This window comes from Aulonocara sp. 'chitande type north' Nkhata Bay, linkage group LG23, assembly GCF_057382095.1.
Source record: "Aulonocara sp. 'chitande type north' Nkhata Bay isolate Kocher_YH1m ecotype deep benthic linkage group LG23, A_spYH_male_GT1.1, whole genome shotgun sequence".
NCBI lineage: Eukaryota > Metazoa > Chordata > Actinopteri > Cichliformes > Cichlidae > Aulonocara > Aulonocara sp. 'chitande type north' Nkhata Bay.
The window spans coordinates 10,223,862-10,248,851 of NC_141365.1; the positions used below are offsets into that span (position 1 = coordinate 10,223,862).

At 40.8% G+C, this 24,990-nt stretch overlaps 1 protein-coding gene across 1 annotated transcript in view; it reads left to right on the forward strand.

Moving 5' to 3' along the window:
* The window catches only part of scfd2 (sec1 family domain containing 2), a 108,077-nt gene that overhangs the window by 40,693 nt on the left and 42,394 nt on the right, over positions 1–24,990 (forward strand). Inside the window, exon 5 of the mRNA XM_086284091.1 lies at positions 9,635–9,932. Coding sequence (XP_086140217.1) covers positions 9,635–9,932 — 298 coding nt within the window. The remainder of the gene's footprint in view (positions 1–9,634; positions 9,933–24,990) is intronic.

A 24,990-nucleotide genomic window follows, 5' to 3' on the forward strand; every position in this document is an offset into this window, starting at 1 on the left:
GAGGGAAAGAAAACAGACAGACACAGTTCAGTCCATGCAGGGTGCATTCATGGATGGGATTTGTCATGGTGCAGCAGTGCCCCCTAATGTTTGTGATTTTCCTCAAGCCCTGGATCTGAATCAAAGTGCAACATCTCTCAGAGGCAGCAACTTTAGCCTTCCCTTATACAAACAGACTCATTAACTTAAAAAAATTTTTTTTAATCATAAATCAAGCTTAAACATATTGAAGGATCATGCTTAATTGCAAGTAAGAATTTACACATTTGAATTTTGCCTACTCTTTCCATATAAGCCAAGCTCTTATTTTGAAATAACCTCCTGGTTAACTATACTCAAACCCCCAACTATTCTGCCCCCACCGACTATGCAACTTCTCATCCATGTGTGAGACAGACCCTGGATTCAGAGGGGCTGTTTTAATCTCTCATGTTTCTTTGATTTAAGAAAAAAAGAAAGAAAAGTAGATGCATGAAAAGAAAAGTGAATATGTATATTGTGTCTGTTCTGAATGGATGCAGGAAAAAGTGAAACTGAGCAACAGTAAAATGTCAAGCACAGTTGTTTTGCTTTGAATCCCATCGGACGAATTGTGGCCGTTTCATTCTGCTTCGTGTAGAAACCGTGTGTTTACCTCAGGATGTTTTCTCCCTGCTGGAGCCTCCTGAGTCAATTAGTAGTGGATGTAATGTACTATCCTTGGCAGTATTAGGGGGATGTTTGTGTGTTTCTGTGTGCATGTGTCTTTGTATGATTTGGTTTTCCTCAGTGTGAGAAAAATGCGGGAGGTTTTACATGGCCCTGGGGTTTGTGGCTGCAGTTCTCTCATCTGGAGAATTGCGCCATAATCTGTTGCAGCCCATGCAGCAAAAAAAAGAAGCCTTGTTAATTTCCTTATGTTTCCAACCATAAGAGAGTATACTACCTTAAAAGCTTGTGCGACTTCTGTCTTCCGTATTTTTCCAGCACCGCAAACGAACTGCAGGTCTTAGCCTAAGTGAGATAAGCAGGCATGGTGTCGTGTGCCGGGCAGACAGAATCCAGCCACATTGACCAGCATGTGGCTGACTGGCGGTGACGGGGTGGAGTGCGGGGACTGTGTTTGTTTCTGTGATTGGGTCTCATGTCTCCTCTAAATTATAGTCCTCAAGCTCTGTGCCAAACCAACTTTTGACACACAGGGAGCAAAAGAGGAAAAGATAAAAGACCGAGAGTTGCATGGGGAGACAGACGATTAAAGGGGATAAAAGGTGAAAGAGACGAAAACTGATGTAAAAACTACTGAAAGTTTTTACTTGCACAGACAGAGAGGCAGCTGACCATCCATCCCTCTCTGTGCAGATGTTCATTGATTTCTCCCCCAACAGTGTAGCGTGCAGTTCAGCATCCGGGCTACTTGGCTGGGCAGAATGGAATCACACACATCTCAAACACTGTGTGGTTATTCAGACCTCATTTAAAACAAAAGTTTTACGTGTCTGTCATCCAGCAAGCATTACAGGCAAGCTGCTGGATCTAGACTGGGGGGGGGTCACCTTACAAATAAGAGCTTACTAAGCTCACTTTCTGTACAGCGGCCTAAGAACTCAGTACATACAACTTGATGAAATGCATACGAATCCAAGAAATGTTAAGAAAACATTTGCACCAATTTGATATTGCAGGTGCAGCATTCAGGAAAAAAATAAAACAAATACAGGAATGAACTGTAATACAAAAAACAATTTCCAGTGCGTTGAGCTGCCAGGCAGCTGTACATTTATCCCATCAGGCAATCAATAAAGTACTCATGTCTTTCTCCTTTACTCCTTTTTTCTATTTATGTTCCCCTCAGTCAGAGACATGCATGAGTTGGCCCACTGATAGACAACATGCATGTTTGCGATCAGGGTGTACGTTCCATAATCCACCCTGTACAGGTGGAGTTGCATGAAAGAAAATCTCGGTCTGCTTTCCCCTCAAACATTTTTGTTACATTACCAGGTCACCTGGATGATGATACGTCTAGAGAAGAGAGAAGTGACAAGTATAATCCTTAAAATTTCAGCCCTGGTGTATGTGGCAATACCTGTAGTTGTATGTAGTACCTGAGTACACAAAACGTTCAGAAGCTACTTGTTTTTCAATTTACATTTGTACATCATAGTCATGACTTACATCAAAGTCAGCCAGCAGCAAAAGTAAGATGTATTTGTAATTTCGTACAGCTTCTGAACAGCTGAAGCCTCACATTTTAGAAGGTAGGGAACCGCTCAGGCTTTCAGATGTTGTAGTTAGCACAATCCACGTCTTTGGCCTGTCTCAACCTCTGAAAAATTAGCCAAATTGAATGATGTTTTGTGAGAACAAAAAATGGACAAAGACAAATAAACTCTGCAAATGTTTGCTGATAAAAATCTTACTGTAAAAAGCGGTTTTAAATGTCTCTTGTATATAAACAAACACAATCAGACTTAATTTCTATGGCTAATTTATTGCTTGTTTCCTGATTAGGAAGACAAGGATGGGATGAATAAATAAAATCCAACCTCATTTCGCAGAAAACAGAGTGATTTAAGTTGATCTTCCACTGTTCAGTATGTCTATGATCTTATGTGCACACTTGCTCTTCTTTGTGTTTAAAGTCCTGTTTCCGTTGTTCTGGTTAAAAATCTGATACAATGTCCACAACCTTTCACACAAGACAGAATAATGGCTGTTAAGAGATCCAGAGATAAACTATATTTTTCCATTCCTCCTTAACTTGAGGCAAATTTCCGCCTTTTAATAAACGGTAAACCCATTCTCGGATCCGTCATTGTCATCACAGCAGGTTACAATGACCAGGTGTCTCCGCTGAGATACTGCACACGTGCCAGCAGGCTTGGATAAGGCATGCTCATTAACAGAATGTGAGTTTGCATTCATTTTTGGTGTTGTTTACATGTGCAGAATCCTTCCAGTCTCTCTAAGGGTAAAGACTTTGTTTGTCTTCCAGCTGTTCTATTACAAATCAATGGTAAGCTTGCATTACATAATTTAGAGGCAAACTTTAGTTGCTGTCTTCATTCCCCGAGGATTTATGTGTTTTGCTTTTAGAAGTTTGCTTGTATCCCTTCCAGCTTTGCGTGTTATTTGTGAATGCAAATTGGTTGTGATTATATATTTGCAAATGAAGCACATGTGTGCTTTTCCAAAATAATTCAAATTAGTTTTTTTCCTGGTTCCTATGGTAATGATAAACTGTCTGAAAACCCTTTGAGGTGAGTTCTGGCCAGAGAGTCTTTGGTCGACTAGAACAACTGACCTATAGCCAACTTGGTTCATGCTCCCACAAGGACCCACACCTCCAGCACCCACCCCCTCCCCCTGCCTTCAGGCCCAGAAAAAGGTTCATTGTGCAGGCAGGGAGCAATGCAAGTGAGGCCTGGTTCGGGTTAGTGCACTGCACTGCATCTGAAACACTCACCTTCCTCCAGGGGCTGCATCTGGAGCTGGTTTCCTGTGCAGGCAGCACTAGGCTTGGGCGGAGTTTGGCCCGACTCTGTGATTGGACGAGATTGAGCCTTTATGGACTCCAGGATTGTTGGAGTTGCCAAACGGTAATCTGTCAATCACTGGCAGACATATTTAAACCAGAACATAAGCAAGAGCGAGCTAATGATTGGTGCAAAGGTCTGAGCAAGATGCCAGTGATGTTTCAGCTTTCTACCAATAGCCTCACTGGCAAACGTTGCATTAGCCAATGTCCTGAGTCCATTTGGAGAACAAAGACAATTTCTATATTTTTATCCAAAGTCAGCTTTTCTTAGGCAAATACTATGTCATGATAAGAAACTAGAGTAATTTAAAGTAATGGCTTTCTCTGAGTAATTGCAAGCCCTAAAATTAGCTTTGTTTTGACAGAGTAATGCCATTGTTATTCTATAATTGTATATAATGGTCGCATTAGAGCATGGCAGCAGAGGCCGTGGATTCAGTAATTGTCTTTAATAATAATAATAATAATGCTAGTTTCCTGCTATTACAGTAGTAAGACTGCACCTAAATCTACACTCTTTCACAGACATGCGTGTCACAGATTTAGCCATCTTTCTGTCATTGGGTGTATATCTTGCAGGATTTCCTGGGAAGGTGCTGTTTTTTTTTCTTTCTGAGTTTACATAAGTACTGGGCTCTTATAACCCATATGCTTGATAATTGCACTTAAATTAAATACACCTTTGCATAAAATGAGCTTAGGTGGTCATTTTTAGAGCGTTAGATTGCTGATGCTGTGATTATGAGATCCAGAACTTGGAACTTGCACTGCTCACTGTCTTATTTTTTCTTTTATAAAGTCCTACTTTGCATTTTAATCTACACCTTTGTGGCTAAATTATCTTCTGGAATAATCTGAGGGAAACACTTCTGTCTGACCCAAACTTCTGCTGAAAGCATGGTTTACTCCACTCCATCATGTTCACAGAGGTGTACAGTTCACCACCACATTTCCACTTATCCTGTGTGCCAGAGCTGTGAGTCGGCCATTGTTGAATTTAACTTGGAGAGAGTTTTACTCAGAGGTCCCACTCAGCTTCACTCAGCTCAGTCCCAATTCTGTACCAAGACTTCTATTTCCTATCTGGCGCCATGGTATACAGCTGACAGCAGCTTTTATAGCGCGCTTGAAAGGACTCAGTTGAAGTGCACACTTGTCTTGCATGTGAAAACACATGCACATAGCAGTACACAGTTTATACATATGGTTAGGGAAGGAATGCTTGGTTGATTTGTACAAATTTGAAAATTGGGGCAAGTTTAGACGGCACAAGTTTTGATATCTCGTAATTGCTGTTCTGCTTATGTACCAAAACATGTTTTGTCCCTTACTGTCTATATAGGTGATCTATGCCACTGTGTTAATTCCAATAAGATGTGTCAAAAGTCCATGATATCAATGGGTATCTAAAAATCAGAAGCTCATTGGATGAATACACAGTGTGCATTTCATTTGACTTTCTAAATCATCATGTGTAATTCTTGTGAGCTAATAGAGATCCAAATAGGGAATCAGGACATCCTTTCATTTTCTACAGCAGGGGGCAGCAGTCTAAGTAAAAATGTCCGGCCCTCCCTACCTGCCTTCAGCACTTCTGTAGAAATACCAAGGTGTTCCCAAGCCAGTTAAAAGCTACAATCCTTCGGGCTACTTCCGGGTTGCACATGCCAGAAACACCTGTAACACCACCCCCAACTGACCCATTTGATGCCCAGCGGGTTTACTTTGAGTCACTCCTGAATGACTGAGGTCCTTGCCCTTTCTCTAAGGGAAAGCTCACATATGAGTATGAATGGTTGTCTCTCTCTCTGTTAGCCCAGACAGACTGGCGATCTGTCCTGGGTATACCCTGCCTCTTACTCCATGCCACCTGGGATAGGCTCCCACATCCCTCACCCACAGCTCCAAATTGGATAAACGGAAGAAGATGGATGGGGTTTTCAATTTTTTTCATCCAAATATATCAAGGTAAGAAACAAAACCTCATTCTTAACTTCGAATGCTCTTAACTCAAACCCACATTGTGGCCAAAACGTATGACGATCTGTCACAGTGGCCATTGCTCCATTTGAAAAGGCCACAAGCCATAAAGGTTGGTAACCGCATGTTCATCTGTCTATCCATTTTTCTCAGCTTTTCCATCTCATGGTGGCTCTGGCCCCTATCCCAACTGTCATTGGATGAGAAGCAGGATACACCCTGGTCACCACTCTATTACTGGACTAAACCAGAGAGACAAATAACTATTTTTGCTCAATTTCACACCTATGGAAAATTCATAATCACCAGTTAACCTAACATTCATATCTTTGACATTCATGGACTGTGGGGAGAAGCCAGATGGGAGGACACGGAAACTCCAAACAGAAATACCTTAGCCAGAAAGCTTATTTAAAATGAAGCAAGAGTGCGACATGGGAACCATATATACATTTAAAAAACTAAATAATTTTCTGTGTTATAATATTATCAAATGCTTACATCCTCTGTTGTAGTGTAAATACCATAAGTGAGCCATTTGTAATGATTATAAGACTGTTTAGCGTGTCAAATTGAAACTCTAACTGCAGGAGCAAACACTAAAAACACTGAATCTTCTACACTTGTAGTACACTGTTTGAGTGAGGTAGTTTTTGTAGGGCCCCAGAAACACTCCAGAGCTCCCCTTTCAGCTTTCTCTGCAGTACCATATGCTGAAAGCTTCTGATGCCAAAGTTACATGACAACGGGTACCTTTCAAGCCAACTGTGGTCAAAATGAAAATGTAATTTGCTGACAGTGGCACGCTTCTTTTCAAACCTAAAAGATCAGGTTGAGCGTCGTGGTATAGACAGAAGTGTTAGAAATCAATATTTGTTCTAAGGTTAGAGAGGAGGGTGAAAGTGCTCAGCAGTTTGCATTTCAACAAGAAAGCCATAATGTTCTTTGTCTGTCTTTCCTCACTGCCGTCTGCAAGTGAAACGAGTGAGGGAAAGCATTGTTTGGCAGTTCAAATGAGAGCAGCTTGGAGAGGTATTTGATTTCACAATGTTTAAGAAGAAAAATGTGTGGTGGGATTGTGTTTGAACGGTCCCCAGGGCCGAGTGGTTGGCCGGGGTCTGATGCAGGAAGGGGGCCTCGTTGGAGTGTAGAGACTTCTGTTTCTGTGATACCTGCGTGTTTAAAGGACGTGAATGACACTGATTAATTCACCTTCAACGTCTTTTCCTGCCACTTTCATTCATATTAAGTTATTTATGATGCATGAAATCAAAGACTTCACTGGCGTCATCGTAGGTGACCTTATACTGAGATAATTGTTTGGTGTGACAAGGGACAGTCAGTCAGCTCTGTGGCTTTGGCTTACCATTTCTGGACTGTATTGGATCTTTGGCTCAGTGAGGAGATCTTCTGGGTCAGATACAGGATCCCCCCACTGGGCCCACCGCAACATCGAGAGCTGCTCATTCTGAAGGCCTGTTTGTCTTGGTGAAAGAAACACAAATGTCTTTACAAAAGAATCTCTTGTCAAAATGAAATGTATCCATGTGGGCATTTGTAGCTACAGCCAACACAAACATAATATCCTCTGTTAACATTCAGCCCCCCCTTTATGCTATCATCTGAAGGTTAATTACTCATTTATTACCTTAGTATCTTTTTTTGCATTGCTTTTTTGACTTTTCCCTCTGTTGTGAGTCTTTCCTGTCTCTGTTTTTGTCTTTTTGGGCCTTCAGCCCTTTTTTTCCCATTTGAATTTCATGCTGTTCATCGGACAGATTAGATCCACACCCTTGTTTTATAGGTCTGTGAGCTCACCCTTGTTGTGAGAGTAGCCAGTGTTCTGTAAACGGTCCCGTGATCTGCAGCACGTTGGATCAGAATGCCATCCAACCATCGTGAGGGCCCGACTATTCAGACCTGCTCAGACAGGCTCACAAAAACAGGTCACTGCACCTAAACATTGCTCCAAATGTTGGCTTTGTGAGTGTGTGTCTTTGTATGTGTGCATTTGTGATAAAAAGAGAGGGAAAAAAATAGTTCGGTACCCGAGCAAATCCAAAAAAAGACTAAAACAAAATTAAGCGTTACATCAGCCACCCAGAGTTGTAAAATTAGCAAATGGAACGATGAGCTCACTCACACTGTCCCTGTGATTTTTAAACACTTACAACGCAACACAGTATTTTTACGCTTATGTCAGTCATCAAGAATGTATACTTGTGGTTTAATTAAATCAAATGATCGAAATAGTTTATCTCCCAATGCAGTTTATTCTTGATTTTTGTTTATGTAAAATGTCCACTGGGAGTAGAAATGAGTAACTGGGACATCAGAACAATGGGGGCCTGTCAAAATAGTGACTTTTATATTTTGCTTCCAAGGTGCCAGACTTACTTGTAGTTTTATAGTGGTTTTGAGCAAAAGTTCTTCAAGTTTTCTGAACGTATTTCAAAGTTTTTCTTTTGACATTGGCAGCTTTTTCACTCTGAGAGAGGGAGAATCTTAAATTGTGTGCTCCAGCTACAGGGGGGTCATACTGTTCAGCCTCCCTAAAAAGGTCTATGCCAAAGTCCTGAAAAGGAGCGCTCATCTGTTAGTTGAATCTTAGATTCAGGAGGAACACGCTGGACCACCTCTTTATCCTCTTCGAGTGTGTGGGTGGCTCGAGACTTTGCATAGTATTGTATGTGGAAGTAATAAACTGAAACAAAAATAAAATTTAGACTTTATTCTGGAAATTTATTTCATTTGGATATTTTCCAGTGTAGTTAAAAGAGTAAGGAGGATTCAGTGCAGTTTATTACGACTTGGATGTCTTTGTGACGGTGACTGAATAACCAACATAAACATAAAGGGTCCTGAACTTGTTGAATTTTGTCTCATATCTATATTAAAATGATAAAAATACTAAAAACAAATATTAGTAAAAAACACATAAAAATCTGCAGTAAATAAACAAAAAAATCCGAAGGTAAGACAGACTGTAAATATTATACAATATTATATTATATTATATTATATTATAGTGATGGGGTATCTATTACTTCCCATTGTACCGTTGAAAAAAATTACCCTTAAAACAATACTGTCAAACATATAGTCAGTGTGATGTGTACTTTATTATAAACAATATTCTCCTTGAAGTACACATTTCTATTATTCTCTAAATAAAATACATTTCTAAGATGATGTGCTCTACAATGTTCATTTCTGTGTAATTTATATAGATATATTGATTATATTGTCCATATTAGCAAGTTTCTTATTAAAGAGATGACTTTGTTTTCTATGCATTTAAATAATATGAAATTTAGCGTTAACTAAAGGATTCTAATGTAACTGTTGAACTGTATGTTACCTGTCATATCTTAAACTTTTTTGTAAATCTCCTGTTTACATAAATGCTCATTAGAAAAGAAAACGTAAGAACCAGCACATCTTGCAGTAATCACGATTACAGATTAGCGTGGGTGTTGTAATGCTAACTCAGCTACCCTGCATATGACCCTTGCCTTGAAGGCAACAGCTATGCTCTTGCTAAAGCTTATTAGCTTTATAGTTGCCAGTTAGATATAGAATTTAGTTGAGTTTAGTTTAGTATTTACTCTTTGTGTAATGTTTAAATTTGATTATCATACTTTTTCAAAGCACTCTATATGTCCTATCATTAGCCATTTTATGTTCACCACACATTAAATTTTTTTAGTTTCATTTAAAACAAAGAAACAAAGAAAATAATTACTTCTTGAAAAGTGTGAAGTAATTGTGTGTTTGGAAGTCATTTATTCTGGAAATATAAGCCTCTGCTAAAGAGTTAAACAGCATTTAATGAAGTCTTGGATTTTCAGCTAAGCTAAACTAACAGGTTAATTGTGGTGGCTTCATATATGGCATGCAAAATTGTATTGATATTTTAATTTCACTTCCAGCAAGAAAATATGTTTTCCAAACATGTCCAATGATTCCTATGACGAACATCCTTAATAAGCCAGTGGTCATTTCTTGGTATGGTCATTAAAAATAATAAAACCAGCAAGGTTCAAAAAACTGCATTCCACCGACTAAGCCCTTTATTTTTATTTTTATTTGTATTTTATTTTATTTTTTACGTGTTTGTGTGCCGTGTCACAGGCTCTTGGAGACGCCGACTTCCCTGCTGTGCTGAGGCAGCTGCTGCCTTTGATGAAGCCCCGTGGAGTCGAGGACACCTCGGCCTCAGGGTCGAGGCTCAGGGAGGACGAGTTGGGTCCCGATGAGCTGATCCTCCTGCTGGTCTATCTCTACTCCCTGGCTGATGAGACCCAGCCTGCAGATCATGATACAGAGGAGGAGGAGGAGCTGGAGAAGCTGGAGAGGGACCTGATAGGAGCGCTCACCCTAGTCATCAGTCGAGAAACAGAACTCAGCCCATTGCTTCAGAAACTGACTGGTGAGAGAAAGTTATTGCCATTGCGGTTGTTCAGTTTTGCAGAAGCGCTGTTGGAAAATGAGAGCAAATGGTTTGTTTATTGCTGCCCCAGTTCTTGGAATAGGGGTCATTTTATCATTGTCTTGACACTTCATCCTTTTCTCGTGTCACACACTATAGTGCACACACACCTACACGCATTTTCTAGTCAGTTGGCCAAGTGGCTGTGGGAACTTTGTATATTTGGATAGGTGTGAGAGAGAAATTACTTCTACCTTTAACCCCTACAGCTTCCCTTTCCACAATATTAAGATTTACCTGTAATGTGTGCATCTATGGGAGTCTGTGAGAGTATATTGATTTTCTCTGTACTTTACCAGACATTTCACTGGTTTAGCTGAGCATGAAACCATGTGGCAGAGAAGATCAAGGCCAGCTCATAAGATGAATTAACAGTCTTCCTCCACAACACAGCCGACTGTACCTCCCAGAGTAATGGCGTCTTTAACCTTGAGCCTCTCCTCCCCTACCACATAGTTCATAATTAGCGCTGCTTTTAGTTTTGGCTGTACCTTAGCACACGCCCTGAAATATTACACTGGGATTGGGGTTTTCATCTTATATGGCACATGGGGTCATATGGTGTACATATAGGGTTGGTAAATCTATGTAAAGCACTAATAAAGATTAGTGATACATCTTTTGTATTTTTACTCTTTCTCTCTCTCTTTCCCTTCTTATACTCGGTCTCTCTCTTCTTCCTGTTCTACTTGGCCAATGCAGTTTAGAGGCGAGGGGCCTCTTGGCAGGCACAGGCTGTGAGATGTGGCTCATGTTAAAAACCTGACTCTCTGTTATAAACACTTCATTGCAAATTAGCCTGTCATGGTGTGCCAGGTGTGCTTTAGACAGAAAAAAACAATGTGTGTATGTACTCACATTGCGCACGTCTCGCCCATTCAGTGTAATTTGGCAGTGTGTGCACTCTTTTAAATTTGAGTCTGTGTGTGTGTGCACGAATGTCTGCGAGAAAGGCTTTATGGCAGTCGATGAAGTGCTTGGCTGGGGTAACATGAGTCGGGAGGTCGTCTCTTTCAGCATCCAGAGCAAAACATTGATTGTGACATTCTCCCCAATTAAAGGACTCAAATGAAAACCAGACATTCAAAGAAACCTGGTCGCCATGAGAACAATGTTTTTACAAATTCTTTTATTTTGTTCCCCTTGGCTACAGTACACAGCCAGAGCTTAGCTAACACGATGCAGATACACAGAAACACACAGCGCATGCACAAACATAGTGCAGAAACACAAGAATAATATACACAAGCCAGAATGCCAGTGAAAGGGAGTAAGAAATAAGGACAAATAAGTTTGTGATAGTAAGCAGCAACACACCCTAACCCTTCTAACTACCTCCTTCTGGGAACTTAATTAAAGAGCATCTTCAGGAAATGGTGTTCCTCGTGTGGAATTGTTTTCTGTTCGATGTTTGCTGCCAGCCCCCGTGGACTTTAGTTTTCATGAAACTCCTGTTAACTTTTAAATATATTCAGACAGCATGTGTGTGGCAAGGGTTAGTAAAGCCCCGTTTGAGTAATGTTTCTGTTAGGATAAGGTGGATGTTTGGTGTGTGTGGTTTTTTTATTAATGCTAATGGGGGTGGTAAAAACTTTCCCCCCGTGACTTGAGTGAATTTCGACTCACAAATTTGCATCAGGGACAAATATCAAGCCTTGTAGACAGTGTTAACATTTGAAGAAATTGAGGGCTCGAGAGTCCACGGTGGAGTAAACAAGCTTCCAGACTTTATTCTTGTCTTTTTTGGGGGGGCGGGGCAGCGAGAGACTGTTCTACAGTAGCATATATATGTGTACCTTGAGAAAACTCGGCGTCTTTCAAACAAAAGGGAATTCTAAGCTTGCAGTTAAATCTTCTCATATTAGTCAGCATACATTATCATTTGCCACACTCATTTATTTAGTCCTTGGATAAATACTGAATGATTTTATAGATAAACTGTCAATGATAGATTTGGCATGTTTATATGTTACATCTGATTCTGCAAGGTGAGGTTTCATTCTCAACATGAAAAAGCATAAATATACTTTTTTTCCCATTTCTGGATATGAAATACGTTTTTTTTTGTTTTGTTACGTTTTTTTTCCACTGATTTTTTTTAAACTAGAACACGCTAGCTGTGAAAAGGCTGTTTCATCGGTTTTATTTAGCTTCATATGTTTGAGAATGATGTACTCCAAAAAAGGTGGTTTATCTTATTGTTGTCATCTAAGCAGATAAAGCTAGCCGGCCATAGGCAAGTAACCAGGACCATAATGCTAAAAACGACAGTACTTGTTCTTTATGCGTACCAAAATTCTTCGTGAACTGACAGTGCTAGTGCTAGGCAGTACTGCTACGTTAGCTCCCACCCCCACACTCATTGATTAGAAAGGCAGTAAGAGTTAGATGAGCATTTCAACTTGTGAGATCAGCTGTTTTCCATTGGCTAAAACATTTAATAATGTCATGTAAATGCTTAAGCTAAATTCTACCATAGTAGTAATGTTTGAATGCTATTCAGGAACCACCCTAACATTTCAGTCCTGTCAACGAAATATAATCTTTTTTTTTTCTTTTTTTTTTAAATGTTAGTGACACAGTAAGGTGAGGTCATGAGTTAAACTCAACTTTAAGGCCAGAAATCAAATGAACTAGCAATGGGAGTCAAGACTACAGTTTACTGACATACTGTATGAGCAGTTTGTCAACACATTTTAGGGGTTCTTGCATAACTGGAGTCAGGAATGTCCTTTAGCAGCCAGCTCTGAGTTATAATTGATGCACAATGAGCAAATTACTTTATTTGAGGACATCGTTTAGTGGGTGCCATATAAAACGAACAGAATATCTTCAGTAAGTCTTAAAAGTACTGACCATAAACTCATTGTGGGAAGTGCTTAATGTGGTTATAGAGCAAAGAAGCCTTATGTATAATCAGTTTTCTTGATTGAGGAATTGCCCATTAGAAAGAATTCAGGTTACCTTATTGGCTTCATTTGTCAGACCCAAAATTTATTTATGCTCACATTTATATTTTAATAATGAGCACTGCAGCTGCAACAGTTGACCAAGAAGCCCATTAAGGTGTCACAGATTCACAAAGCTCTATGAACCAAAAATTGAAGAAATTAAAAACATTATTATTTTTTTAATTATTTTAATTGTGGTTACCCCATCAAAAATCCCAGAAAATGATTACCAACAATGTGTAATAATTTTTCACTTATCCATTTAGTCTGTGACACTGAGACCCCAGTTCATATGTCCCAACCCTTTTTAAAAAATTGGTTATGAAAATAATTTCATTTTGCCAGTGTTGTCTTTAGTAAAATTACTCAAACTGGATTAAATACTATAATTTTGAGGGGCTATTTTAAGCAAAAGATTTGGCAGACTACTAAATATTTATGGCAGCTGGACCATGAATATGGGGCTGGCTCAAAATAAACTGCAGTGTTAATGTTTGTGGTAGTGAGAGAACATGTTGGCCAGTGCAAGGGGATGATTTAAAGCCCTTGAAGACCTTTTAATAGATATAAATTAATATAATGGCTAGAATAACACCAGTAATTTCTTGTAGCAGCGCTTCTTTAAGTTGTAAATTTGGATTTGTGCAAAGAGCAATGCTTTGTTTTCATTGTTAGCATGTGTCTATATACTATAGACATATTGCAGTGTGTGTGCAGCATGTATTGTTGTATTAGGGTATGGATTTGATTAAAGAGCTGAACAGTATTCATCCAAGAAAATTGTTCCACTTATTCCAGACTGGGAAATGAGCTCTTAAACCAAATGCTCCGCAGCCAACACCACATCTGGAACGATCTGGATTGGTTGTAGGGAACGCCGCACACAGAGAGCAAATGATGGGATTGGAGAAGCAGCCCAGTTTGTCCTGAAGTCTAGAATGTGATTGGCTGCTGGCAGACTGTAGTGTATGTGGATGTGGTGTGTGTGATGTGTGTAGGTTGTAAATAGCTCTGAGCATTTACTGTTAATCCCTCATTCAGTTGTGGCAAAAACTACATTTATTGTGGTAAGAGAGCAAAAAATTTGCATTACTTTGTGCTTTATGGATTTGTTTCCTGTCAGCCCTGGTAAATTTTGGTTTTCTTTGGTTCAGAATCAAACCTACTCCCTCTGTTTTTTCCCTCTTTTCTCTCAGCATTGGGGTGCAGAAGACAAAAAAAGAAATCGGGCCGATTCAAATGTTCTTAATTCCCTTTTGTATGACATCTAGCTGGCTACGGATGATGGATCGTAGTTTGTCTATACTTATGTCAGTGTGGGGGCGTACAGGGCGGGCAATCCACAATTTGTGCTGATGCTTATGATTTACTCACTGCGATGACAGAAGAAGGAAAGAAAGTCACAGTATTCTAGGGAACTTCTAGGGAAAATCTTAACTGAAATGGTTACACGACATGTTCTTCTCTCTCACTCTGTTTCTCAGTCGCACATTTTGTTTGTTATTCATCCTGTCAGTGGGGTGTGCACAGGGTAAGGAAGAGGGGAGCAGTCGGAGACTCGGACCTCCCCAATGCTGCTGTTTGGGTTGGCACAGCAGCATGGGCCGGTCAAGGGACATGAAAGGGATCTCGCATAACTCTGGCCACCAACACGCTCTGCCTACTTTTTAAACTTTACTTCTCTTTTGTTTTTATATTTCCTTTTTCCATTTCTCCCCCTTTTCTCTCTTTTCTGCCTCCTTGCATCTCTCCTTTCTCTCTTCTCCTCCCTTAAGCACCTAGCTGGTTGCAGGGGGGAAGCGGAGCATAAGTTAGTCTAATGATTACGCCTGATTAAATATATTCCCCCTGTTGCGCTATGTTTATGAAATTAGTCCCAATTATTTTTAATTGGTGGTCTCTCTTTACTTCCGCTACTGTTATACAAACACATATGCATACATATATGAGGTGAAAACCGTACGCCCCAGGGTGAACAAAGCAGCCTGTGGTGTTGTTCTCTCTAGTTCACTTCATCAGATAAGCTCAAGATTTGGAGTTCAGGCTTTAATTAGCAAAAGCTCATCAGAGTCCTCACTGGCAGGCCTGGTTAGCAGGCTGGGCCACACACAGAGCTTGATGAGCCCCAGAGTCTCGCACCCAAGAAATCTGTTCCCAAGTCAACACTGTGGTTGCTTCTCAGCACTGCCTCCAGATACTATACCTTTTCTTATTTCCTGCTAGCTATGTAATATACCTGCCATTTGACAGGGCTAAAGGGAAAATGTGTAGATGATGATGAATCACATACTTATAATACTCATAATCAAATCAGCCCAGCGCTTCTGTCTGTCCGCTTCAGTTTCTCACAACATTTTCTTGGCGTGTCGTCCATTGAATTGAAAGGATATGTTGTGTTTCAAATAACAACGTATTGATGACATAATGTCTAGCAGGCTGAAAGTGATTATACTTGTTAATGGGAAAAAGAAGAAATATTTTAAAAGTAGACCTTTTCATGGATTTTCATAGAATTTGTTCGTGGTATGTTTAAAGTTTCTACAATCATGCAACTTTCATTCAGGGTTAATCAACTGCTTTCCTGTTCATATAAACTATTTATTACTTTGATTTTCTTTTCTTGGATTTTTTTGGTCTCTATGTTCAAAACTAGTAAACCTTCTTTTCAAAGCTATTAAGTATTTAATCCTGTTTTTGGTGTTTCACTTGCCGCTGCTATCTATGGATGGATGGATGGATCCACATTCAGTTGAATATTGCTGCATATTATACTTTTTGTTATTATTGTACTTATTATACTCAAAAATCCACTATTTTAATCACATTAGAAGACTCAAAAAGTCCTTTGGCATCACAGTTTTAAGACTTTTTTCTGAGACTGCATGAGCTATAAATGATACCTGTGATCTGATCACTCGGCAGCAAATCATTTTAGTCAGCAGTAGCTGCTGTTTGTTGGGTGGATTTCACAGAACTGGCCCAGTATGGAGTTTACACCTCTGTTTGGTTTATGGAGTGTGTTAGCGCTCGTCTGAGAATCCCTCTGCTTCTTATTTATGACAGGAAATGCACATCATAAAAGGCTTGTAAGCACTTATCTCTCTGCTGGGAGTTAGGCTTGATGAAAAGGGAGACTATCGAGATCCCACACAGATTTGCAAATACATACGCACATGCTTGCTAAACAAAGCAAAGGAAGAAATACATACCAGAGGCGCATAGAGGCTGGCTCCTGAGGGACTCTAAATGAGCCCGCGGCCCATGGCCTCTACGCACGCGTCAGTGCAGGCGTGGGTTGCGCTTTGACCCCTGGACAGCGAGCCGGCTGAGGAGGCTGATCGAAACCTGCATGCCTCTCTGCACAAACACATCTTTGGGTCTGTACTTGTATACATAGGGCTTCTGCTTTACAGCCTGCAGAAGAATTTAAATAAGGCCTCAGAGGATGTTTTCGTTTGAGTCTGCGGAGGTCTCTGTGCGATTTTTCTGCAGTTTCATGGCCATAGCTCAAAAAGTATTCATGAATAAGTGTAGAAGTGTGGTTCACGATGCCTGCATGTGAGTCACCAGTTTTTCACCAGACCCACTCGGTTTTACAGCATATCTGCGTTTTATCTGTTGGTGCGGAAGAACTTGTTTACATTTAGAATTCCAGTCAGCAGTGAAAGATGACCTCTCCTAATGTACCCGCTTTCCTCCCTAAACTGTCCCCTTTCCTCCCTTCCACAACCATCCTAAGTAACATTTTGAATCAGTGGAGTCTAAGTTTCACCTCAATCATGTCACTGAATGTTCAAGTAACCAAATAGCCACACCGAGTACTGATAGATAGAAAGAAGGTGATCTTGATTATCGAGGTCTAGACTGAAAGACCGCAGCCTTGCACTGCTTTTGCCTCATTTGACCTCAAACAACAGGAACAGAATGACAGTGTTTGCAGCAGTGTCCTGTACAAGCAGTGGAATTATTCTCAGCAGTCCTGGAAGTGAAACGGTTTCATTCACTTTTGCTCAGTTCGGAGCTCTCCTGGGTGGAGGACTCAGCCTCGATACCAGATGGAAGCTCTCTTGGAGCTGAACTGGCCGGGTTATTTCCTGTCAGGCCTGGTGTTAATCAAGCGCTGAGCCAACAGGAACGCCCCCACCACCTCCTCCTTTTCTTTTTTACAGCCCCTCTCCTCTTACACCCCCTCATCACGCAAAGAGACTTGAAAATACACTTTTTTCTCTCTCCTCCCCCATTTTTCCCCTTTAGTTTCTGTTCTTTTGTCTTCCATGCTATGCCCCAGCTTTGTTTAGTTTATGACATGCTACAATCGGGGTGTATTTAGTTGGTCTTCAATCATGTTATCAAAGTGTCCCTACTGAGAACTGCAGGTCCAGCCAATAGATAGAAGGAGATAGTAAGGAATGAGTAAAAAGGAGTCTTTCTTTACTTGCCATCTGGTGTCTGGTCATTTTCTGTTGTGTCTGTTGGTGTCTTCAGGAGTGTGATGGACACAGTCACAGATAGGCTTATCTCCTGCTCCACCTACTCAGCTGACCTCTCGACTGAGCAGACACAGGCCTTAGAAATGAGAGGGGGCCTCAGTTTTAGGGAACATTTGAACTCCGTCTCTCCTTATATTCCTGCTATGTTTTCCTCAATTGCTTAATGGTCTACGTGCCTTGTCTTGTGACACATCGGCTAAGATGTGATTATTTTTCATGGAAATTATTTAACAGTACATGCGCTAAGAGCCTAGATACATGGTTCTCATGTGTGGCTCACATATCCTAGTTTTGATTCAAGATAAAAACATAATCCAGTAAGAGAAAATTCAGTTAAGCTAAATATGAAAAACAAATTAAATTTGAAATTTGCTAGACACGTAATAATCCATTAATGTTTCCTTATCATTGGGATAGAACTGACTGCCCTTAAGGATCACTCAAAGCAATTTAGTTTTTCATATAGCGCATCTTCCACACACTTAAGCAGGTACCTCACCTGCAGCCAAATTAGAGGCATGAGTTAACTTAAATTGTATACTTTTAAACTAGGAGAAAGCTGTATTATCAGATAAGTGATTTAGTTCTCATGACCAGTTCAGACTTGTAGTTAAAAACACAAGAGCCAGCAAGTTGCTAGGAAACCAAGCAATTGGTGGCACTAACAAATTCAAGCACCATTTGAAATCGAGAGTGTTTATTTGGACACTTGCTTCATGTTCACACTTCATTTCAATACGTACTTAATGTTTTAAAACAAATCCGAAAATGTGAAGTGTTCCAGTTGTTTGCCTTTGGTAGATGAGTGTCCCTGTTGTGGGACAGAGTCTGATAAAGTAAATGGCATTGGGGGAAGGTATCTTATGTCTTTTAAATCTTATTGTCAGTAGAGCGTTATTCCATCATCACATCTTATGTCTGCCTCTCCATCATTGGATCTGATCTTCTCTTAGTTCAGTCTGCTTCTTGGTCCCCTCTTACTGATTCTTATTCTGTTTTTCTTGCAGACATTTAAACATACACACACACTGGACTTGTGTTAACTTCTCTGTTGCCGACAGCTTTTTGGCATCTGCGCTGTGTCTGTGAGCCCAGCGCTATCGCATCCGACTCTCTGTCCAGGTAAACGTCTCATTCTGACTGGCAGAGATGGAAGGAGGAATGAACTGGTTCTTTTAGCATTTTCTGTGTAGTCTCTTCACAAAGCGAGTACCGTTTTAGCAGAGAGCACTACCACTGCCATTAATCATGGTCATCCACGTCATGTAGGCGTATAGACAGCGATAAGGACCTTCTATAGACAGCGATAAGGACCTTCTATAGACAGCGATAAGGACCTTCTACAGCCAGTATTGCTGCAGTAAGGCCAGTATAAACTCAGCGCCCCCCCAGAATAAACACATTAGAACACACACATATACACACACACCTCCTTTACAACTGTCGCACTCTTGAGTTAAAGCCAAGACAGCCCACCTACTCCTATTTTACACTATTCCTGTAATACAGCTTTTTCTCATCCCTGACCCAGAACATACAAACTACTGCTTCCACTTTGAAAGGACTCACTATTTCTGACTGTGCTTTCATTTTCCTCTCCATACAGTAGCAAAAGCAAATTCTAAGAAAATCCTCTGAAAGGGGTGTAATATTTCCAGGAAGGGATATAGAGTATGGTTTTAATTTTCTCCTTTTCCTGTTTTCTTCTCCACACCTCCTCCCTCTTTAGACTTTCTCCTTGCATTGCTGCTGGAAGCGTACACAACCTTTAGTAGCATCTCTCCAGGGTTTCACAGTTGTATGCAACCTCTCCTCTCCAATGAAACAATCATTCACTTAGCTACACGTGTTGACAAAGTGATATTAATGCAGCATGTTGGTGTATTAAACAGACTCAGAATTGCGACTGAAATAAAGCACAATCGCAAAAGAATTCTTTTCAGATAGTCTTAAAATGAAAATATATGCGTGTTAAGTGTGTGAAGTACTATTAGACCAGTACTTGCCACTACTGGCCGGCTCATTTCTGCCTCAAAGCACAAATACTTCAGTTGTTATTGCAACATACAGCTGCAATGAACTGCTAATTCACTGAATCTGCATTTGGATTCAGCTCTATGCCCTGGACAAGTTCTTAAAAATAACTTCTGTGAAGAGGAACCCCAGTCTGTTCACTTTGTTGCAAATGGTACGAATTATGAGAGCATGACTTATCAGAGGTCCTAAGTGACAGAGAGGAAGATAAGAAACTTTTTTGGGTGATGCAACCAAAAACTAACTACCACTTCAGTTAATCAACAATCTTACTCATTAAAGAGTATGCAGAAACTCCCTGTGTGTGACTATGAGTGCACCTGGGATGTCTGCATTACTCAGATCAAGTGTGTAATCTGTTGAGACAAGGTGGTTGATGCTAACATGGTTCCAAGCAAGCTCAATAGACACTTGGAAACCAAACATTCCCCCTCAAAGAAACCACAAAAGAGGTCATGATCTCAACAAGAGGCAGTAAGACTGTTTTTTGGACTGTGTGAAAGTGTCTGATAAGGCAGCGGAGATCAGTGCTGCAGTGGAGCTTATTACAGAGACAAAGAAACCTCAGACGGCCACAAACGAGCTGTTTAAAGTGCCTTTGGCTTACAATACAATCAAACAAACGGATTATGTGTCAGATCACATAGAAGTGGTTTTGTGCACATATGCATATAAGTGTGCCTTGAAATTTTGGCTTTTCCTTAGGTGTGCCTTGGGCACAAAATGTTTGAGAGACTCTGTCATAGACACACTAATGTGCATTTAATAGCATTGCATTGGCAGGTCTCTTTACCCGCGTAGGCACTTGGACGCATACACAAACTCCCAGGTGGGAGCAGCCAGCCTCTGCTAGGCCTCTGCATCGCTGCAGTAGTCAAGTGGTTCAACACACACAACACCCACTTCACTCTCTCACTTGAACTTGACTATGAAGTTGTTACTCTTAGTTAATCCGTGACAGCTCTATGTTGCAGCATGGAAGTACAGATTAGCTGGGATTTTTTTGGTTTTTCTCTTTTGAGTGTTTATGCAGGACTGGTTCATATAAAACTGGTGCACTGGGTTGTTTAGGTTTTGCTGACTCACTTTTATAAGAGGTATAATGCATGTCTTCAGCAGAAGTAAGACTGTCAGCCCTCAGACGCGGGTAAAAATGCATGCACGGTATACGATTAAAAGTAAAATGAACCTTAAAATAATGGAAAATGACAGGCATATAAAACGACTACATATTTGTGCACTTTTTTGTGAAGATGAAGCATTGCAACATTTCCTTAAAACAAGGGTGGCGTCAACATATCAAGGTCAGTAATAATAAGTGCTATGTCTGCTAGCGGTCACTGTAGCGCTCGTCCACCCTATAATCCACTTTGATGTGGACCTAAAACCCAGCAGGATGTGATGTTTATGTAGGATGCCTGCCTGTATGGGTAAGTATACATGTGACTCCCTTTGGTTTGTGGGTATCGTTGTAAGTGCTCATATGATGTCGAGCTCCAGGGACTGAAAAGGGAAGCGAAACCACGATTAGGAGGATCTGACATTTGCAAGAGAAGCTTCCTGTGATACGAGGTTTCCTCTGTGTCTTTGGGACTCACCTTCTTATCTCGCCCCTCCCCCCCCCCCCCCCCCCCCCCCCGTTCTCTATCTGGCGTTGACTACTCTCTTGAAATTCATTCCTTTCTTGCTCACGGTTGCGCAAACATGTTTCCTGTTAAAGCCTCATATTTTATTTATAAATGAAGTTCAATTTGCATCATTTACAATTTTTTTTTTTTAAAAACCCATTTTTTTCACTTAATCTTAGTTGTATTTAAATTTGTTTCAGCCAGCCAGTGATAATGAGTGCAAAAAAATATAGTATGTGTAACTCACAACATTGAGAAATGCTGTTTTTAAAAAAGCAGCACTAACAACAACCTCGAATACATAAATATGAATAAAAAAGAAGATGGGGAGGATGATAGGGAGGAAGTTGGACAGTATACAAGTTGCATGTTTTCCCATAAAAACAGAAAAAACTGTAATTGATTCAAATTTGGCCCAGTATTCTTTAGGGTCAAATGCACCTCTTCACCATTTCAAGTGCTCCTGCTAAGTTTGGATCGCCTTACAAAAGTCTCATTCTGATCATTTGCAGAATCTCATTTGAGATTTCACCAAACTTGCTCACAAAGCAAACATTAACTTCTGTGTGAAGCTGACCCAACTTTCATGTCAAGGATCGTCACTTGTTCCAGACATGACTCAGAAACAGAACAGCACTTTTCAGTGGTTGGGCCAGCAGTGGAGGCACAAAAGGTGAGGAGCCGGACAAGGAGCATACAGAGGATAGTCACCCCAAACGACCTGGGCTGTGGTGAATGTGGTGTTTATGGCCACACCAGCAGATTTGCTGCTATTTACGTTTCCTGGATACCAGTTTCGGGTGTCTTCAGCATCACATAGTTGCTGCAGATTTGTAAGCTGCACATCAATGATTCAAGGCTCCTTTCCACCAAACCAAAAGATGTCCCACTGGACGGAGATCTGGTGATTGTGGGGGGCATATAAGTACAGTGAACTTATTGTTATGTTCAAGAAATTAGCTTGAGATCATTTAAGCTTTGTTAACCATCAAAAGAGGGATAGAGTTAGGGAGGGATAATGGGGTCGTCAACAATACTCTGTTAGACTGTGGCATTGAAACAATGATCAAGTTGTACTATGGAGCCCAAACTGTGCCAAGAAAACATCCCCACCACCAGCAGCCTAAACCGTTGAAACAAGGCAGACCTAATTCAGACCCAGTTTTGACCAAATCTTCTGAATGTTCAGATCAGGCATCATTTTCCAGTCTTCTGTTTTCCAACCTTGGTCGGTCTGTGTGAATTAAAGTGTCAGTTTCCTGTTTTTAGCTGACAAGAATACGACCCGATGTAATCTTCTGCTGCTGTAGCCCATCTGCTTCAAGGTTGACATGTTGTGCATGTCATGTAATTGTCTTCTGCATACCTTGGTTGCAATGAGTGATAATGTTGCCTTCCTGTCAACTTAAAGCAGTCTGGCGATTCTCCTCTGACCTCTGGCATCAACAAGGCATTTTCCCCAGCGAGTGGTTGCTTACTGGGTATTTTTTCTCTGGTAACTCTGTAACAAACGACTTAGTCTCACTTTTAGCCTTTTATAAATTCTTCGAATTATCGTGAAAAAGTGTTGGCATCACTTTACATCATCCCCACAGCTCTGCTGTCACAAGTCTTTGTCCTGTTTCGTGCATTTGATAAACTCAGTTGCACAACAAATCGCTGTTCTCTAGGAGAAATCTTGCTGCAGAAATGAGATTCCTGTAATCCGTTAGCCCAGAATATGACTTTCTTTTATCCATAATGTTCATGTTGCAGAAAGCTGATTAACGCTTTTCAATGCTTTAAAAGTCCCCATTACTTTGAAACTTCTTTTTTTTCCTCATTTGAACTACATGCAACATTTCCAGTGTGTTATCTGTATTTTTTACAAGGACATGTTCCTTGTTTTGGGTTTTTTTGGCTACCTGGCACTGAAAAGTAGAACTGAAATTGAAGTTTAAATGCCTATCATTCCAAAATCAACATGCCAGCTACCCTTGGAAATCCTCACACCCATGTAAACAGTTTTAAGTGGCAGAAACCTCCTATGAGAGAAATCTGAAAACTATGTATTTTCACAAGTTTCCCATTTTTTTGTTTTTAGGTCCCATGTTGAACTTCTGATCCCTCTGTAGCCTCCACCTTCTTCATCACCACGGGCTTACACAGAGACTAAACCTATCCCTCCTACCGTGTGCTACTGTTCCTACAGTTAGAGAAGTATCAGAAACGTCTTCATAGAATAGTTGTCTGTGGGGAGAACACAACTACTTCCTCTGTCATGCTACAGTGCTCTTGTAGAACTGAGACTTAAAGATGAAGAGTACCTCAGTCTCTTTGTTCTCTGCAGCTCTAGTTTGTGAGCAAAGCCCAGTGCAGCAGCTCTTCAGTCTCCCATGTTGAGAAAAATCCTGTGAGTCACCTAGATAATCATATGACTAAGTCACACTAAAGTAAAGCAAGTGGCTGACTGGAAAAAAATCCCTTGAAATGTTAGTCTGAATGTGCACTGCAGTATTGTCTGTTTTGGCTTTGCAGTGGAAATTTTCAGAGAGAAGAAAAAAAAAATCCAGATTAATCAATCAGTCTGTGTGCGTGCGTGTGATGTGTGCTACTCCTCCACATGTGGCTTCAATCTCTGCTCTCTATTCCGTCCCACCCCTCCTTTACCCTTTACAGAAACTTGTGACCACCGAAGACGTCTTTGTGGTTCAAAACAAGTCATTTCATATTGAAATTTACATCAGATTTGTCCTCACTTTTTTTTTTCTTTCATTATGACTCGGAATACGTCACAGCAAAAAATCCAGTTTTGCGCAGCGGTAGTCCATACAAACAGGTATAGTACGACCGTTGTAGTGTGTTGACTGATGAGCCAGTAAACAGACCCTGCGTCTCAGATATCAGTGAGTTTATTGCTCTGCGTTTAGATCGGTCAGTTCCGAGTTGTTTATTTGGCTTCCAGGTATGAAGCCAGTGAAACCCGCAACTCTCTCTCACAATCGTATGTGTATCCCCTCAGTTTGACCATGCAGTAATGGCTTTGTAGAATCAATAAACAGTCATGCAAGAACTTGTTCGCACAAATACACAAGTCTGTCTCCAGCGCATATAGAAACTAATCTCTCTTTTCTGCTTTCCCACAGACAAAAACACATTTTCTCCCTTCTTTGACCCTACTGCTCACTTTTTCCGGCACTCGTTTTAACATACACACATATAGAAGTATTCTGCATTCCCATACTTTGTCCCTAGGCACACTTGGCTTTTAAAGGTCACACAGATCTGCTGTCCGACCCTCCATCCCCTCATCTGCAGTATGTAATTCAGACCAGCAGCACCCAGTGACCACCATGGGGTAGAGACTACACAACCACCTGACCAAACTGTCACCCACTCATCAAACAAGCACACAAACATACACAGCCGCCACCACAAGCCTTCGTTCCCCCCGCCTCTTTCCTGCTCCATCCCTGCAGCCATTATCAAAGGATCTGAACAACGTCAGCGTTATCTATCGGCTGTCTCCCATGGGAGCAGCCGAGCACATTGCACACTTATCATGCAGCACTCACTCTCGGTCTCTTTCTTCCAGCACACTCTAACATGCTTGCATGCACACACACACACACAAACGCACGCTACAGAGTGAAGATCAAAGGTTAAACATCACTTTTCATCAGCTGCGCCACCCTCTACTCTATCTGTCCTCTTCCTGTCTAATGGTTGTGTGTTTGTGTGTGAAGCTATGTGTACATGAGTACGAGCAGACGTTTGTCTGTGGTTGTGGGAGCATTTCTGTCCTCACCAGGCGACGTTTTGGAGAGGCTTTTTTTTTCCTTGCACACAGTAAATAAACAGTCCTGTCCTCCTCCATTGTTTTCCTCTATCTTTCTCCATCTCCTGGATGTTTTTT